This window comes from Manacus candei, unplaced genomic scaffold (genome assembly GCF_025592945.1).
Source record: "Manacus candei isolate 608988 ecotype Guabito, Panama unplaced genomic scaffold, ASM2559294v1 h1tg000053l, whole genome shotgun sequence".
Taxonomy (NCBI): domain Eukaryota; kingdom Metazoa; phylum Chordata; class Aves; order Passeriformes; family Pipridae; genus Manacus; species Manacus candei.
Genome location: NW_026138101.1, coordinates 2,369,779 through 2,385,979, shown reverse-complemented (window position 1 = coordinate 2,385,979; position 16,201 = coordinate 2,369,779). Strand labels below are relative to the sequence as shown.

Sequence of the window (16,201 nt, the reverse complement as noted above, 5' to 3'; positions counted from 1 at the left end):
CCCAAGCTTACCTATGATCTCTAAATTATGAAATGCAGTGTGTGATTATAAAGATATTTATCAGGTCCAAAAATGTTGTATATTGAAGTGTTGATTGCATTCTAATTACAGTCCTGCAAATTTGTTTAGTAAGAAGAAACTTGGACCTTTCCTTATTAGAAAAGAAAGCACATTTATTCCAGTGCTTATATCCATAGGGATTTATTTTATTCAAATTCTCTGTATTTAATATTTCAATCATTTCTCCAAATTCAAATACAACTTTGTTGTTGTTTTTCCAAATTTGCTATTGACTCATTTAATGTTCTAAAGTGGTTCCTGAAAGGCAGATACTTTACTTGTTTTAATGTTCATTATTTTAAATGAATTTCAATCCAAATGGGAATCCATGGTTTACTCATGCTCTGTTGAAATAGCAGTCTGCCACTGTATTTCAGAACCTTATTAAAAGGGTCTCCACTCTTTTTCTTAAAATTTAAATTACTTCATATATATGTAAATGTAGTTTTATTTTTGTAACTAAAATGTGACTTTCCTCATATATATCACATTACCTTAATAGAAACCCAGAGTTCATGACATGCAGTCTGCAAATCAATCTGCACAACACATCACCAAATATTCCATTATCCACAAGGTAGATCTTCCAGTATAAATCAACCTTATTCCACTAAGGCCAATAGTATTTCACGTACCAGGAGAGGGTTTGGTCCCTTTTTTATCCCCATTTCCTACAATATTCTTTTGAGAACTTTAAAACTTTATGTGGCAATTCTACGAAGGAATATTAAAGAATTTGTTTTACAACAGATCTCTATTTTGGATATATTCGTATAACGTTATATATATATATATTAACATAATAATAACATATTAACCACCAGTTATCTTGGTTGCAACTACTGCAGATCAGTTTGGATTCTTGGCTTAAGTATTTTGAAATTCTCAAAGCAGTAATTATTTTGAAAGAATTTTAAATGTTCTTCTTAAATGTAATCAATTATGATGCATTTTTAAGACCCTAGATATGCTTGAATATTATGTGGTGATACTTTAAAAAAGAGAAGTCCTTTGGAGAACACATCCTGATTTTATTTTTTAAAGTGAGGGGGTTTTAACAATGCAGAACAAAAACAAAAGTGAGGAAGAAAATCACTAATTCTTGTTTGAAAACACAGGCACACTTAAGAGTCTCCCAGAAGATACAAATATTATTTTTGTAAACACTGTGTAGTTAGGTATTGTTATATATGTCTACATTTCTCTGCATACATCTAATACACAGGTATACTTATCAATTCAGCATTTAAATGAGTATAAGCCAGGCTGTGATCCTCAGTTTTCCCACTCTTGGACTCCCAGGACACTCCTGAAATACTGGTACAATGTTCTGCTCCCCGGCAAGAATGTCGGCTTCGGGCCCACTGAAAAGAGATTTTTATTGTACTTCTGGAAACAATGCCCTACGTTTTCCATTTAGCACTCTCTGTGCTTTCTGTGAACAAAGGACTCAACTCATGGAAAATACAGTGTAATAAGAGAAGAGAAAAATGTCCATGGCTTTGCCAGTGGTTTGGATGTCCCGAAACACACCAAGAGATCTCTGCCTCCAGTGCTTTACAGCGAGTTACAGTTGTGTCAGAATGGAACTGAAATCTCAATTACCACGTGTTTCCACTCTCCAAAGTGTGGCTCTCACACACCAATCCCAAGTTCCCAAGCTGAAGTTTAAATCCCCATCCCAGGAGTGGTCCATTCATTCCTCCCGTGTCCTCACCCCCCGCCGTCGGGGTTCGCAGCCCACAGACGTGTGGCCCTGCAGCTCCTCCCAGGCACTGCTCACACATCCCTCAGCCTGAGCTGCCACATCCACACGTGTGTCCTGGAGCAGGGAAAAGCCAGTCAGCCAGGCCTGCAGAGCCCTGGAATCGACAGGCTCACTGGAGGCATTCCCAGCTCCCATCGTCAGCTGGGCACCGATACCCGGGACACAACGTTCTGGGGGTGCTCAGAGGAAAACACACAAGGACAACTTTGCTCATTCAGCTTCTTTATGGCCCTGGACGTATTTAGGAGCCCTGACCTGCAGCAGAGCCCTGCAAAGAACAGATGTGTCTGAGCATCCCAAATCGTATTCCATGGTCAACTTCCCGGATATCCTCTGGAAAAACCAAAAGACTTCTGCATGTGACACTTTTTCCTGTCTTTCAGCCTCTGACTCTACTCTGCAAGAACATCTACCATTTTAAATCCTTTTCAAAGACTGCTTTGAATTAAAACAAGGATCTTGTAGCCCAGAAACTCCAAGAGTGAACTTATGGATTGGAAACGTGGAATCGTGCCGGGTTCAGGGTACAGTGACAACTCACTGGAACAAGTAACGTACCAAACAGAGACACAGATCACTGGGGTGCTGTCACTGCAGCTTCTCTAGACCAAATGCAGGCATTTGCTCCCCTCATAATCTCCCAGTGTTGCAGCCTTCCACTCCATCCTGTTGGTGGCATGTTCCATACCCATGCACTGTACCCCCCTGTGCTCCCCACCCTTCCCTCATGACAGATGCTCGTTGTGCCTTCTCAGTGTCCTGTTCCCTCTCTCCCCATCTCCAGGTCCTCCCTTCCTTGCTCACTCATGTGAAGTTTTCCTTCAGCCCTTGCCCTACATTAATATGTTCTGCTTTGTTCTTCCTCCCCATTATCTGTTTCCTCTCCATATCCCTAACTGCTTTTCCATATTCACTTCCAGTCCCATTTATCACCATGATTCCTGCTTTTCTCCATAACACCGTTTTTATCTGCCTCCAACTGGTCCTCAGATCTACTGCCACCATTTATCCTTAGTGTGCTTTCTTTTTACCTGTCATTCATCACATCCCTGTTCCCAGTCCTGCTTGGAAGGCTTACTTGCTTAACTACTGAGGTTCTCAAAATTCTGGAATTAATGAGGTGCAGTGATCCACAGTCATTACTCAACCATAAACAACGGAAGAAATAATGAGATAAGGGAACAGCATTGTTTCTGCAACAAAAATGAGCCACAACTCTCCTTATCCCTGCTCTCCTTTAGAAAGAAATGGTCTTGAACAGACAAAACCAATGTTCCGTGTTTCCCTCTCTTTGTCTTGACACCGATCTCCTGGTTTATTACTCACTGTGTGAACAGAGCTGCATCAATCAATTCTCTATTTTTCCATGGTCAAAAATTAACTCCTTACTAGACAGCCTAAAAACCAGAATGCATTCATTGAAAATATAACTCTGGGTCGCCTCAGACTCTTTGTTCTCATTTAAAATACAGCCAGTGCACTTCAGCCCAGTCCCCACATGGGCTCTCCAGCCTGCAAAGCCCACCTGTCCTCAGGTACAGAATTCTGGCTCCTTTTGACCTCAGTGGGAGACCTGCAACTCATCCAAGGGCACATCTGACAAAGTGTTCTTTCCTAAAATGTCTCAGCAAAGATGCACTCTGGATCTAATAAATACCCAGTACAGGAACAGAATCTCCTCTTTTGGTTGGAATTTGATTTATACAGGTCTCTTTTCCAAAGTAACAGCATCTCGTTTGCCTCCATATACCTGCTGTGCACTGAGCTGCTGGAGCCCATAATTTGCCCACAATTACACTCATGCTTTTCCCTAATTGCTGTAAAGGCTGTTCCATTCAACAGATGCCTTTCCACAGTTGCTGGTAGGTAACTTATTTAAAGTTACCTCATTGCACAGAATTGAACATATTCAAGTTCGTTCATCCAGATGAATCCAATGACATTTACTTCCCCATTATTTCTCATCCTTCACATTTACTGGTGTGGGCAGGCAAAGGCATCTCCTTTGTTATGGCTTTGCTGAAGACATTTGCAATGAAGACACAACAGATCACTTGCCTAATCCCTTCCCTATTCAAGCATTTCTCTACTCTGGCTCCCCTTTGCTCCTCTTGTTCTTGCTGCTGCTGTGCCATAAACACTCACGGTCTCCTAATCCATTGATGGGACTTGCAGGAACCTTTGACACAGGATCATGAGAGAACTTCTCAAAAAAAAAAATAAATATCCAGCAATCCACCTGTGAGTTTCCTGTCTTCCACATTTCACCATCAGCCAAAGCTGTGGAGCAAGCCAAGCCACCAGCCACTGAGGAGCAAACCAAGAAGTGTCGTGTGTACAAACTCCTGAGTTACTGGTCCAGAAGGAAAACTAAACCCAACCAAACCTTTCTGCAAAAAGTACAACAGTCAGGGCAGTCCACTTCATCAGTTCATATACAACATACACCAAACTATGCAAATCCCAGGTACTCAGAAAGATTAAATAGCAAACTAGAAAGTATCTTGCAATTGTGACCTCATAAAACTGGGCCATGGCATTTAGTGTGTTCATCTGTGGTTCTAATTTGTTTTCAGATTAAGTACTTTAAACTTGGGTATTTATCTAAGTGTTAACTTCTGAATTCAAGATCTCTCTCTTTTATTTTTTTTTTTATTTTAGGGATTTTGTAAAAGCTTTTATTCAGTTTAAGAAGCCAATTGTGGTTGCTATCAACGGCCCTGCTCTTGGGTTAGGAGCCTCTATTTTACCACTCTGTGATATCGTTTGGGCAAGTGAGAAGGCTTGGTTTCAGACACCATATGCAACAATCCGACTCACTCCAGCTGGCTGCTCATCATACACATTCCCACAAATTCTGGGTGTTGCACTGGTAAGGTTTTCCACCTCGAATTGCTGAAGAACCTTTCATAAATTCCTGTTCTTCTTTCTCTCTTTGAAAAGTAAACCAGAAAACCACTGTTTTCTCTTAATTGTTGTGAATGGAAATGAAATTTGTGGAAAGTTCATCTAACCCCTACCAATTTTCATACCACAAAGTGACCTCAGAATCCAATATACTACACGTGATGTAGACAAGAAAGATTGGACACAGGTTGAAAAAATGAAGATTGTTGACGTCACAGTAGAAAAGTGAAGAAATACATTAGCAGAATAATCTTTCAGAGTCATTGCCTTGTGTTGTGTTAAGATTGGGCAGTAACACAGCCAGATACTGCTCTCTGCTCTCTAAAGATAACCCATAATGATTCCAGTAAAACTGCTTTACAGATTTACCGTTCATGCCAGCACAGTTCTCTTAAATGAAACCCATGCTGTGCTCTGGCCACCTGCACACCCCTTAAATAGCTCCTGAAACTCCTTCTAAAGTATTTTGCAGTATGGAAAGATAGGGGGAGAACATTTGTAAATTTGATTGTAAAAATAGCAGGCAAGTATGAAAAAAAAATGGAAAGGAATTATAACCCAATCTTTTGGTTTCACAGGCAAATGAAATGTTGTTCTGTGGGAGAAAGCTGACAGCACAGGAAGCCTGCAGCAGAGGACTGGTGTCACAAGTGTTCTGGCCAACAACTTTTAGCCAAGAAGTGATGCTACGGGTGAAAGAAATGGCATCCTGCAGTGCAGTGGTAAGAAATCCAACTCCTCTGTGATTAAATGACATTTCACAGAGGTAAGGTGTGCTCCCAGGGCTCACGTGGTGGGCCCTCAGTTTCCACAACCATACCTGTGAAAGAAGGGTACCATCAAGAAACCTGGAGAGGGATCAGGGGGCTCGTGGGGTTTCTCATTTCTCAGGGGCAGAGAGGGTTTTTCCTTACCCCATGTTTACATTTATTCAGTAGGAGTGGAACCTCCTTACCCCAGATTTTGAAGGTGGAGGAGTCTGAAACTACACAACTGTCCAGGGAAATCTCCATAGGCCCTGTAAGAGAATAGATTTGCCTTTCCCACTGTCCTGGCCTGCCCTGTTTCAGCTGAGTCTGCCTTCTTTTCTGCACCTGCACAGTTCCTGCTGCAGCCCGTCCTCCCCAGCTCACCAGAAGGGTAGGATAGTGCCAGCTGAGCTCTGCTGTGAAGGAGAGGTGAGATCCAGACAAGAGGGGTTTGAACACAGTCTGCTCACAGTGTACTATAACTTTCCTTTTGTGTACGCAAAAAATTGCAAGAAAATCCTTTCCTATTTTTACATCCTAGGGTTTTTTTTCCCTTCAGGCAGATACACTACTATTCTGGGCATATCCTTGTTTAAAAAACATGCAGTGAAGGAAGCGATACTGCCTGCAATAAAACTGCACTAATTAAAGTGCAAATTGTTACAGTTTCTTGTTATATTTCCTATGCCTGAAAGTGTCTTAACATCCCTCAGTTTCATTTAAAAGATCTGTTGTAAAAGGAGGTAGAGACACAGGAGATTTTTAATTAAATGAAGTGTAGATTAGATCTCACAGAAGACACTGAGAATGAAACTCTGGAAATGTAGCACAAGTTGATTTGATGATGCTGATATAAAGTGTATTATTTGAGTTGGGAAGACCTCTGGGCCTTACTGTGAATTTTTCCTTTCTTTCTTCACTGCTTTTGGCTGTCAGTGAAAAAAGAAAGCCCAGTGCTAAGTTGTGGACAAAGATAAGAGTTAAACCTGTCAAAGACTAGATTTACTCTCAGATCCTAAATGCAAATCAGGCTGAAGTCACAAATACAATTAACAGGATGAGCTCATCCAAGTTCACTGGGGATACTTGTTCACAAACAGATCAAAAAATACACAGGTCCCCCCTTGATTTGCTGTTAACACCATTTACTTGGGTTAAAGAGAAACACTACTTTGGAATAGCAGTGCTGTAACCTAGAACAGAACTGGGCTTACCATGAGGGTTTTGAGAAAGCTGAGTGAAGAGTACCATAAAACACTGTATTAGTTTACATTAGATCTTCTGTCCTCCAAAAATCAGTACTGTAGGAATTATTAGTGGGTTTGTCTGACTAGCTGAATTGCTTGTGAGATACATACTGGTGGTGTATATTTGAGAACAAATTTTAAAGGAATCAATCTGGATGTGCTTAAAAACGGGTCTGGGAAAAATGAGCTGAACTATGGGAGCAACCACGGACCTGCTGTTTGTGCCTTTCAGAACTTGCAGGAATTAATAAGGCTTTTTGATTGGGCTTTCCTTTGCAAAAACCTTGGGTTTTTGTCGTATCTGCCAAGGAAATTTAACTCCAGAACACAGTCAGAGGGTGCTTGTTTTGCCCAACGCCATCTTTTGTAAAACATTTCACTTTTATAAAAATATAAGCAAATAGACTTAAAAAGGGATTTGCAGTAAGGGACCTTTCTTATTAATTTGTGGTTTGACAAGGAAATAATACATGAGGGACAATTGTTAAATGTGATGGACATCCACCTTTGGGTTTCCAACCCGTTTAACAAACCCCACAGGCCACCTTTCCAGCAAGCAGCCAGTATATCATGGCTCACATTTTCATTTCAGCAGGAGGGAGTTCTGCTCCTTCTAGTGCTTCATGGCAGACCTTCAATAAACTAAGGTACTTCAGAATCCCTCATTCCTTTAAAAACATTGGCACTAACCCATCACCCTCAGACATCCTTAATTCTTAAAGATGCCGACTGTCAGCAAGGGGAGTTGTGGCTATAAATCAAATCTAATTTCTGTGCCCAAAGGAGTTACTTAGATGGTAAAGCAGAGTCAGTAGTTTAAAAATGCTGGTCAGGCCATTATCCATAAAAATTTTTCAGATTCAAAATAAAACACTGAGTCGTGTTTTGGCTTTAGGTGTTGGAAGAGTCCAAATGCCTCGTGCGGAGCTTCCTGAAATCCGGACTTGAAGATGTGAACGAGAAAGAGTGTCAGATGTTAAAACAGCTGTGGAGTTCTTCCAAAGGACTGGATTCATTATTCAGCTACTTGCAGGACAAAATTTATGAAGTGTGATGTCTTGGCCTAACTCAAAGAGTTGTGAACAGAGTCCACCCTGACGTGTTTGAGAGGCAGAGGCGATGCTTCCCTGAGGAATTTGTGACAGTGTATCCCAGTCCCTGTGCTGGTGTGGGTTCCCTTGTGAGCTACAGCTGCCGTAGCTGGTTTGATTTTGTGTAACCAGGGAGGTGTTCAGTGCACATAATCTCTGCAGAGGCTGCATCTTTCCCATTGCTCATCCAGACACAACTATACATTCCATGTGCTCAGAAGCACCACTGGAACCCAGTAAGGTTCACCCACCTGGAAGGGTTTATTTTGTCTGTCCTTCTTAACTTATTCTTGCTGTTGCCACGCACCTGGGCTGACACAGAGGGCTCAGGCTAAAATCTTGGGTCACCACGATCTCCTGTAGACCCAAACACCATATTTTAGAAATATGTTAATTATTTTTTTGAAAAGTTCTAACAGTGTAATGGAAAAAAATCTGATAATTTATATGTATAATATGTAAAGTTAGTTTACAAAAACTACTAGGGTTTTTTTTTTCTTTGATGAATTTATTTAACTTATTTATTTTGTGTTCATATTCAGCTGTTTATTGATCACAGATCTTATTTTCATACTTCCCTTGACTGAATTAATGGCATCACATGAGAATGCAAACACATTTTTAGCAGCAAACTGAGTAGAAAAATAAAGAATATATAGAAACCCCACAGAATGCTGTGGGCAGTAAACGAAACAGCCACGTGCGTGCTCCTCTATGTGTAAAGTTGTACAAAAAAAAATGTATGAAACAGATTCATTTGCCAGGGTTAAGAGAAAAAAAGTGGATTCTGAAGCAGTGAGTCCCCCTTAAGTCTCTCTTCACTTTCTGCCTTCTTGAGGAGCACTGAAGGGCTCACCAACAAGATGCTTTATTTAAGTTTACTGTTCCTGTTATCCGGTGGCAGTAACAGGGTGAGTGGTGCCGGTCCATGGCATCGTACTGTTTTTCAGGTTTCAACATCCCTTTTGGTCTGAAGTCTAAAAGCAAATCCTTATGAGCCTTAGTCTAGCTGCCTGATTCCTCAGGTGTGAGATAATTTCTGCTCTGGAGGCCTTTGGGTGTGGGCCAGCAGTTTATACAAGGTGCTAGGCATTGACCCGAGCGGAGGGAGAGCTTTGGTTTCGCTTCCCCCAGCTCTCCACATCTGGCCACCCCCCCACCTGGCACAACTTAGGGCTCTCCATAAAAGCAGTCCCCGGGAAACGAGGAAAATCCCATCTGCTCTTTCAGAATGTGATCCCAGTACTGTTCAGTGACACTGACTGACTTCTGAACACTGGATCTCTCTCCGTTCTTTCCCGCCAGGGAGGCAGTTCCTGTGGAAAGGACACGAGCCTGCTCTGAGACTTCACCTGCCATTTTACTACGCCCAAATTAAAACCTCTTGAAGCAGAAGCTTTGCACATTTGTTTGCTTTGTAATTTGTGCACTTGCTCCCCCATCCTTGAGCTCGGTGACTTTTTATGGTTTAAACCTCTGCAAATGAGGCTGCTCAGCTTTCTCTCTTTTAGTTATTTCCATGAAGAGTTTCAACAAAGCCTTTGTAAAGGTAATGAACAGGTGATTACAGTAAATAGGAGCCTTCAACACATTAATGTAACATTTCTTTTGCCACAAATAATTAGAAGTGCTGTTTCTATGGCCTAATTGTACCACTGAATTTTACCCTAAGGGCAGAGGTTCTCACGGAAATTCTTCACGAAAAAGACAGAATCTGGTTTCTAATTAGCCTGCTTTTAAATGTTTTTAAATAGAAGCTTATCAAAACAAGCAGCTTATTTTTAAATGGCTGAAAGAGAACTCTTTCAGTGACTGTTTGAAGTGAGAGATGCACCCCTTGTTTGATGCCAACGCTGGCTTTTGGCCGTGCCCTGCCAGTTTGGATCCAGGCCGCGGGCCCCCACGGCAGGTGCCCGTGGGAGTCACCTGGAAAAGAGAGGGATCACCCCAGTGAAAACCACTCCCAGCCCCGGGTTTGCACAATCAGGCCTCCGGCTCGGGACTCCAGAACACAAAGCAATGGAAAGTACCACAGTTCCTCCATTCCCTTCCGTTCCCTTCTTCCCATCCAGAGAGCCATAACTCCCGTCACGTGTCAGTAGGACAGGAGGAGCTTGATTTCAATCCTGTGCTTAGGTTTGGTGGATAAATCCAGCAGGATTGCTCAGCAGTGGGAAGGAACGAGGGCCGAGTGAGATTTGGGAACAGAGGAGAATCTTACGTTGTTCCACCTTTGAAACTGCACCATTTCATCTGAATTTTCAGATATCTGTATCTTAGCATTTTTTATGACGAAGGAATGGTTGAAATACATTTTCTATAATTATTTTTCCATTAAAGCAAGCGCTAACCATAGTTAACATTTTTAATTATTCATATCTATACAGTTACAATCTAGTTTTCATGGAATCTATTTTCCCTTCAAAAAAAGAGTAATAACAATGTCAAAAACTTCTTTTCCAGTATTTAAATATCAGAATTGGAATTTTCTCTTGTGTTTCTGTCCTTACTAGGTATTCAGATATCTAGATGTACTGTACATATTAGTCTGGGTACCTTTACTAATATTCACAGTATTTAAGATGAAAAATGCAATTTGTTGTTTAAGTATGTTATTTTATTCTTGTGTAAATTGTTTTGTACAATCTTTAAAAATCTACAGTTTTGCATTTGTAGATATTAAAGGTAAGCAATTTATTTTGTGTTGTCCTGCATGTATATTTTTGCTGTAGATAAGTGTTGCTTAGTTTACTTTTTCAGTACATTTCTGTTTAAATAAATAAGCTTACAAACTTTAATACAGTATATATTTTCAGAATATAAACTTTTATATTTCTGTGGTAGGTTAGGGTATGCGTTTTAGGCAATCTTTTTCACTACTATGAACTGTTCTTTTAATCTATAATATAATGGTTTTGTGCCAATAGTTTTTAATTAGAATGAAATGCTCTTTTAATGTTAGGGATGAACAGACAATTTTGGTTGGGGTTTGTTTTATTTTGGTTTTTTGGGTATTTTTTTATTATTTTGCCAGCCTTTACAGTTTTAAATATAATTTATAAATGTATTGCATTTGTGAATAAGCCTTACCACTAGGTACAAGAAATCTTTAAAGCTGCATAATTGCTTATGTAGCACTAAGGACTTCCCCAAATAATTGCTGTAAGAAAGTTAGCAAATCAGAGTTACAGGGCCTTAAGTTTTTCTTGTTGAAAAGGATAATACGGGTTGTTTCTCTTGAACAACAGAGGCAGATTGTCAGCATGGGCTTTGTTATATATAAACTGTGCATTTGTGCTCCCAACCATGGTAGTTTAATCTCAGGCTTTGTGTGGCTGGGTCTATAAAAGTCAAATCTGGCTAAAGCCAGCGCTCTTTAGGAGACACTAAAGAAGTTTACATAAGAGACTTATAGACAATCTTATCATAGTACATTTGGGTACTCGGTATCCTCGACGTGTTCTCTGTGTCTGCCCAATTAACCGTATGTTTTAAGCCATATTAAATCTCTTTACTGCTATTTTAAATACTACACTGAAAGTCATTCACTTAGAGCTTGCTTCCTCACACACGGGATTTCGATTTTTAGCGAATCAAAATGTTTATGCCTTCCATAAAAAAAAAAACAAAGGACCAAAGAACTGCATTATTCTGACGAGGCATTAGTTCCTTCGCCGGTGAACTGGTTTGACATTTGTACTGAAAAATCAAAGAGTCTCTTTCTGCTACAAACACTGCATCCTCATCCATGTCAGGTGTAAGGGGGAAAGGTGTATCCACGGACCGGTTGGGAAAGGAGTGATGTTCAGCTAGGGTGGCATGTCTATTGGTAAGGCTTATTACCAAACCTCTGAGATGAAGCAAAGAACCAAAAATTCCACGAGTTATGTCAATGTAAATTTATTTTCAGAACTTGCACAAATAATTAATTGTAGAACTTTGCAAATTAGGCCCTTAAGTTATTTTGTCAGAATGCCATGGAACAGACTAAAACAGTTTCTAATATTTGTAACAATGAGTACATATTATAATATTATAAGGGTACAGGCACCCCTATATCACAGTGTTGTAAATATTTTCTGAAACTGGTACAGTACTGAGGGACTTGTATCTTCTGATATATCAAATATTGACTGTCTAGATCAAATTGTACACAATTTATTTGTTGATGGTCCTGTAACTAGTGTATGGACACATTTCTGGGTGCCTTAGAAGTTGTATTTTTCATGTGTGTTAATATGCAGTATTTATACATTGTGAGAAGCTGCTTTGAATAAAAACATTGAAACTTCATTTCAATGCAGTGATTTTCAGTTTTACATAATCAGAATGGATGTGGTGAGTGGTGGCCATTCTAGATGATAATGCTGTTCATGGGCTGTGCCTTTTCCAAGAGAGCAGGAACAGTGGGCTTTTTAAAAGACAATTATTTTTCCAAAGGACAAAACCCCTAAAAGACACTGCAGTAAGAACTGTCTGAAGTCAATCATGGTCCATCTCATTTATCATTTCTTGATCCAAATCCAAGAAAGCTTTGATCATATCCAAGAAGACCAGCCAGAAGTGCCTTATAAATGCACTTCTAGGACACCTTCCCCATTCTCACTTCCACTGCTGGACATGTGCACATCACCTAAAGCACATCTGCCCACAACCAGCTGCTGAGGGCAGGATTTTGGCTCCATGGGAGGGAATTTGCTATTGAAGAGATATTTGCCAAGGGAGGCCAAGAAGCAGGGTGAAGGTGGATCACCCTCTGGCCCCTGTGCAGGGACACAGATGGGATTCCTGCCATGGGCCTCGTGTGTCCCAGGGGATCCTTTGGCTGTAGCATCTGGGAACGCTGTTTCCAACCACATATCTCCCATGATTAGAAGGGTAACTGTCAATGGTTTCTGCCTGGGGCAGAAAAGGAAGGATATTTGGACAGGGAGCCAATGTTTGCCAAACCACCTGCACAACGAGGTCTGAGAAAATGACCCACACTTGATTCAAGGGACAACAGTTATGGTCTAGGAATTATGTTGGTTGGCTTTAAACTGAGAGACACTGTTAGTAAAAACCATGGTCAGCTACTTAGAGCAGAGGATTGAGCAATTTAGTCTTGCTTCATATCAACAAATCCAATTATTTATTACGGTGACTCTTGTCAGGAATTAACTTATCGTGGCTTCCACTGGACTGTGAGCAATGTGCACATGATGAACAGGGTGTGGCACCTTTCCTAACCCTTGCAGTGAGAACTTTGGGTCTTAACACAGATTGCCAACATGTGAGTTTCATTTGAAATAACTCATTCTTAAAAGAAAGCAAAAATTCTTTAAAATTAAAAACTCCGTCCAAATATTTTGGGGGAGTCAAGGGTTTTGTAATGCCAGTCCTTGTTGCAGTAAATTAATACACAAACATATTACATGGAAGAGGAACCAATTAAGAACATATAAAGGCCTACAAATTTAAACAAACAAAAGGCCTGTCTAGGAATGGCATGTATAAATTGCAGGTATTAATCCCACTTAAGATATAAAAAGAACTCAAACAGGTCAAAGCTCCACTTAAACTAAGACATGCCATTGAAACCTGTTGGAATAACAAAAACAATACTGAATATGGGAAGAACAAGGAGAGGTTCTGAGAGAAATGCACAGCAGATGAAAGCATGTGAGAGAACCAGGAGGACACCATTTCACAGGCTGGGGGAGTTCAAAGCAAATCAAGAGTCAGAAGTTGGACTGGGGACAGTTTGGTTGTGAAGGAAAAAGTCAGGGTGAGATTCTGGATGAAACAGCAGGAATTCACCTCTTCTTGGTGCCTTGTTTCTCATGAAACCCCCTCAGAATTTAATCAAATATAATGCATCTCTGCTGCCTGATTTAACCCCAAAACCGATCTCCAGTCATAGCATGGAGATTTTCAGATTCCAAAGAAAGCCAGACTAACAGCCCCCTCTAGAATTCAAACCACTTGAATTGTTCTAGCACCATTTTGCTTTCATTTATACTCTTTCCTTGGCTTTACAAAATTTGCTCATTATAAATGTATAATAAAAAACAGAACTGTTAAAAACTGTTAAATTCCAATTATTAAGTCCATGTGGCCTCACACAATGATTTTCATCTGGGACTGTCAAAAGTTCTGTGGGACAAAGAAGAACTTTTCATTTTGAGAAAAGGAAACAGTTTATAAGTTAAAACTGCATCACCTTTCCTTTAGCACTTCCAGACACTGGTGTCACTTAAATCCAATGGATCTAAGTCAAAAGCCACCAGCACCAATGGAAATCCTCCTCCTGACTTCACCTGCTTCTAGATCAGCCCCAGTGACTGACAGGTACCACAACAAAGTCCCTCACAGTAATAGTACAGGGAATATTTGTAGCCATCTCTTGAAGAGATAATGTGGCTCTGATAAGACAGATATAATTAGCATTGGAGGAAGGATTCCATATCCTTAGTTCGAAATTTAACAGCAGTGTCTGAAATTTTGTATGAATGTCAGTAATCCAGAAAGGTTTTTGATGTGCCTGTAAGTGGTACAATTTCTATGACTCAAAAAAGATCAGCCATTCCCCACTGCTGCCCTTCCAGCTGGGTCTGCCACACGCTGCCCACCAGGCTCTGGGGCATTCAGTTCCTACAAGAGGTTCCCTAAAAGGATAAAGGAATTCACAAAAAGCTCTTCCCATAGATAATTATTCAAGACCTGCATTATCTTAGCCTCTCACTTGTTTAGTTTGTATGCAGCTGCAGCAAGTCAGTTGTCAGGGGCTCAGACTCTGGCAAACAATCCTCTTCAAGTCCAGTTTTTGTCCATTAGGCTCATAATGAGCAACAACTCCAAACTCCTGCCAGCTGCACTGCCAAGGGATGCCCTCCTGGACCAAGGGCAAAGGGCAAAGTGTGACTTTGCTGGTTGGCAGCAGCATCCCACTGGTTGGAGTGTGGAGCTGGCAACTGCTTGACTCTGATCCTCCTTTTATTTCTAAAAGCAAGCCTTAATAATATCTTTTTTCCTGCCATAATGACCTTCCATCACTCCTTTGCACGGGGCTGCTCCTGGAATTCTCTCCAAAGCCATGTCATTTATGAACTATAAAGCAATCTACGAGTTCCTCATGCCCATGACCATCTGAGAACAGCACTGGACATGGTGCTGGAACACCCACCCCATCCCCATCCCCATCCCCATCCCCATCCCCATCCCCATCCCCATTCCCATTCCCAGGCTGGGCCTGCCTTCACCAGACCAGAAAAACAGGATGTTTTATTCTTCAGGTAATTACATGGAACAGGAAGAAACAGACTTATTTCCCTGGATGCTAATGTGATGCCAGTTGGAAAGGAATATCCCAAAGCACATTAGACTTGGTAGGATTCATCTTCCATACATGTCTGTGACTAGTCAGGACACCAAGACACTGTCCCTCTCTAAATGAGGGTTTTTAAATAAATGCATTTTGTCTAAAAACATACTGAACAATTAAACTGAGTAGGCTGCTCTAGAGCTGATTTGAAAGGCTCAAACTTTTCCCAACCGTTTCAAGTCTGAGAAAATCCACCAGCTCTCCATTTGTGATTCAAGCACTTGGTGAACACACTCCACAACTGCACCATGGCTGTGAGCCAACGAAATGGTGAGTCAGCAGGCAGGGGAGGGAATCAAGTGTCAAGAATGCATTTAACCCTCACTCAGAGAACACTTTTCTTACCAGCAGAACAAAAACAGGCCATAAAATGCAAAAAAATTACTGGAAGTTTTTTCCTCCATTAATGAAGGCAACCATTGCAATTTTCTTCCAACTTTACAGGAGCTCTCAGGTTTTAAATTAAGACAAATGCTAAAGAAAACAGCAAACTGATGAGAAAGAGGTTCATGAACACATATCTGTGCAGTCCTATGATCCCTACTCTGACAAAAATCCCAGTGATAATCCCGGGAAGGCTGAGTGCTGAAGGGTTTCATGAGAGCATTAGAATCAATAATACTAAATACTCACATGGATATAAAAAGGAGTACATTTTCCTAATGAAAATACAGTTCAACTCATGTGTCCTATTCCCAAAGGAGTATCTGTGCATGGTTCTGTGCTTCACAGTGTTCTTTGTGGAGCGTTTGATGAAATCACGAGATTTCCTAAATCATTTTTAAATTAATCCCTCTTAAGAAACTCCCCACTGAAGCATCACTTTGCATGCTCACTCTAGATACTCTATTCAGGGAGGCAAAAAAAAACCATAAAAAGATTGAGGATTAAAAAAAAAAAAATTAAAGGAATATTTGAAAGAGGGCCCACTCTTCCACCTGAAGGTTTGAACACTCATTTACAAGGTTGTTAAACACTGCCAAACCAGAATGACAGCATTTTATACCTACCTTCTT

General features: G+C 40.6%; 1 protein-coding gene and 1 long non-coding RNA gene across 4 annotated transcripts in view; one reads left to right on the top strand and one right to left on the bottom strand.

Annotated features, from left to right (window-relative positions):
- The window catches only part of CDYL2 (chromodomain Y like 2), a 57,896-nt gene extending 46,444 nt beyond the window's left edge, over positions 1–11,452 (top strand). For both annotated transcript variants that reach the window (XM_051801762.1, XM_051801761.1), the window contains exons 5-7: positions 4,490–4,700; positions 5,314–5,457; positions 7,627–11,452. In XM_051801762.1, coding sequence (XP_051657722.1) covers positions 4,490–4,700; positions 5,314–5,457; positions 7,627–7,785 — 514 coding nt within the window. In that variant the 3' untranslated portion in view covers positions 7,786–11,452. The remainder of the gene's footprint in view (positions 1–4,489; positions 4,701–5,313; positions 5,458–7,626) is intronic.
- LOC127477468 (uncharacterized) overlaps positions 1–16,201 on the bottom strand; it is a 77,953-nt gene that overhangs the window by 29,955 nt on the left and 31,797 nt on the right. The gene's annotated exons all lie outside the window — the stretch shown is intronic.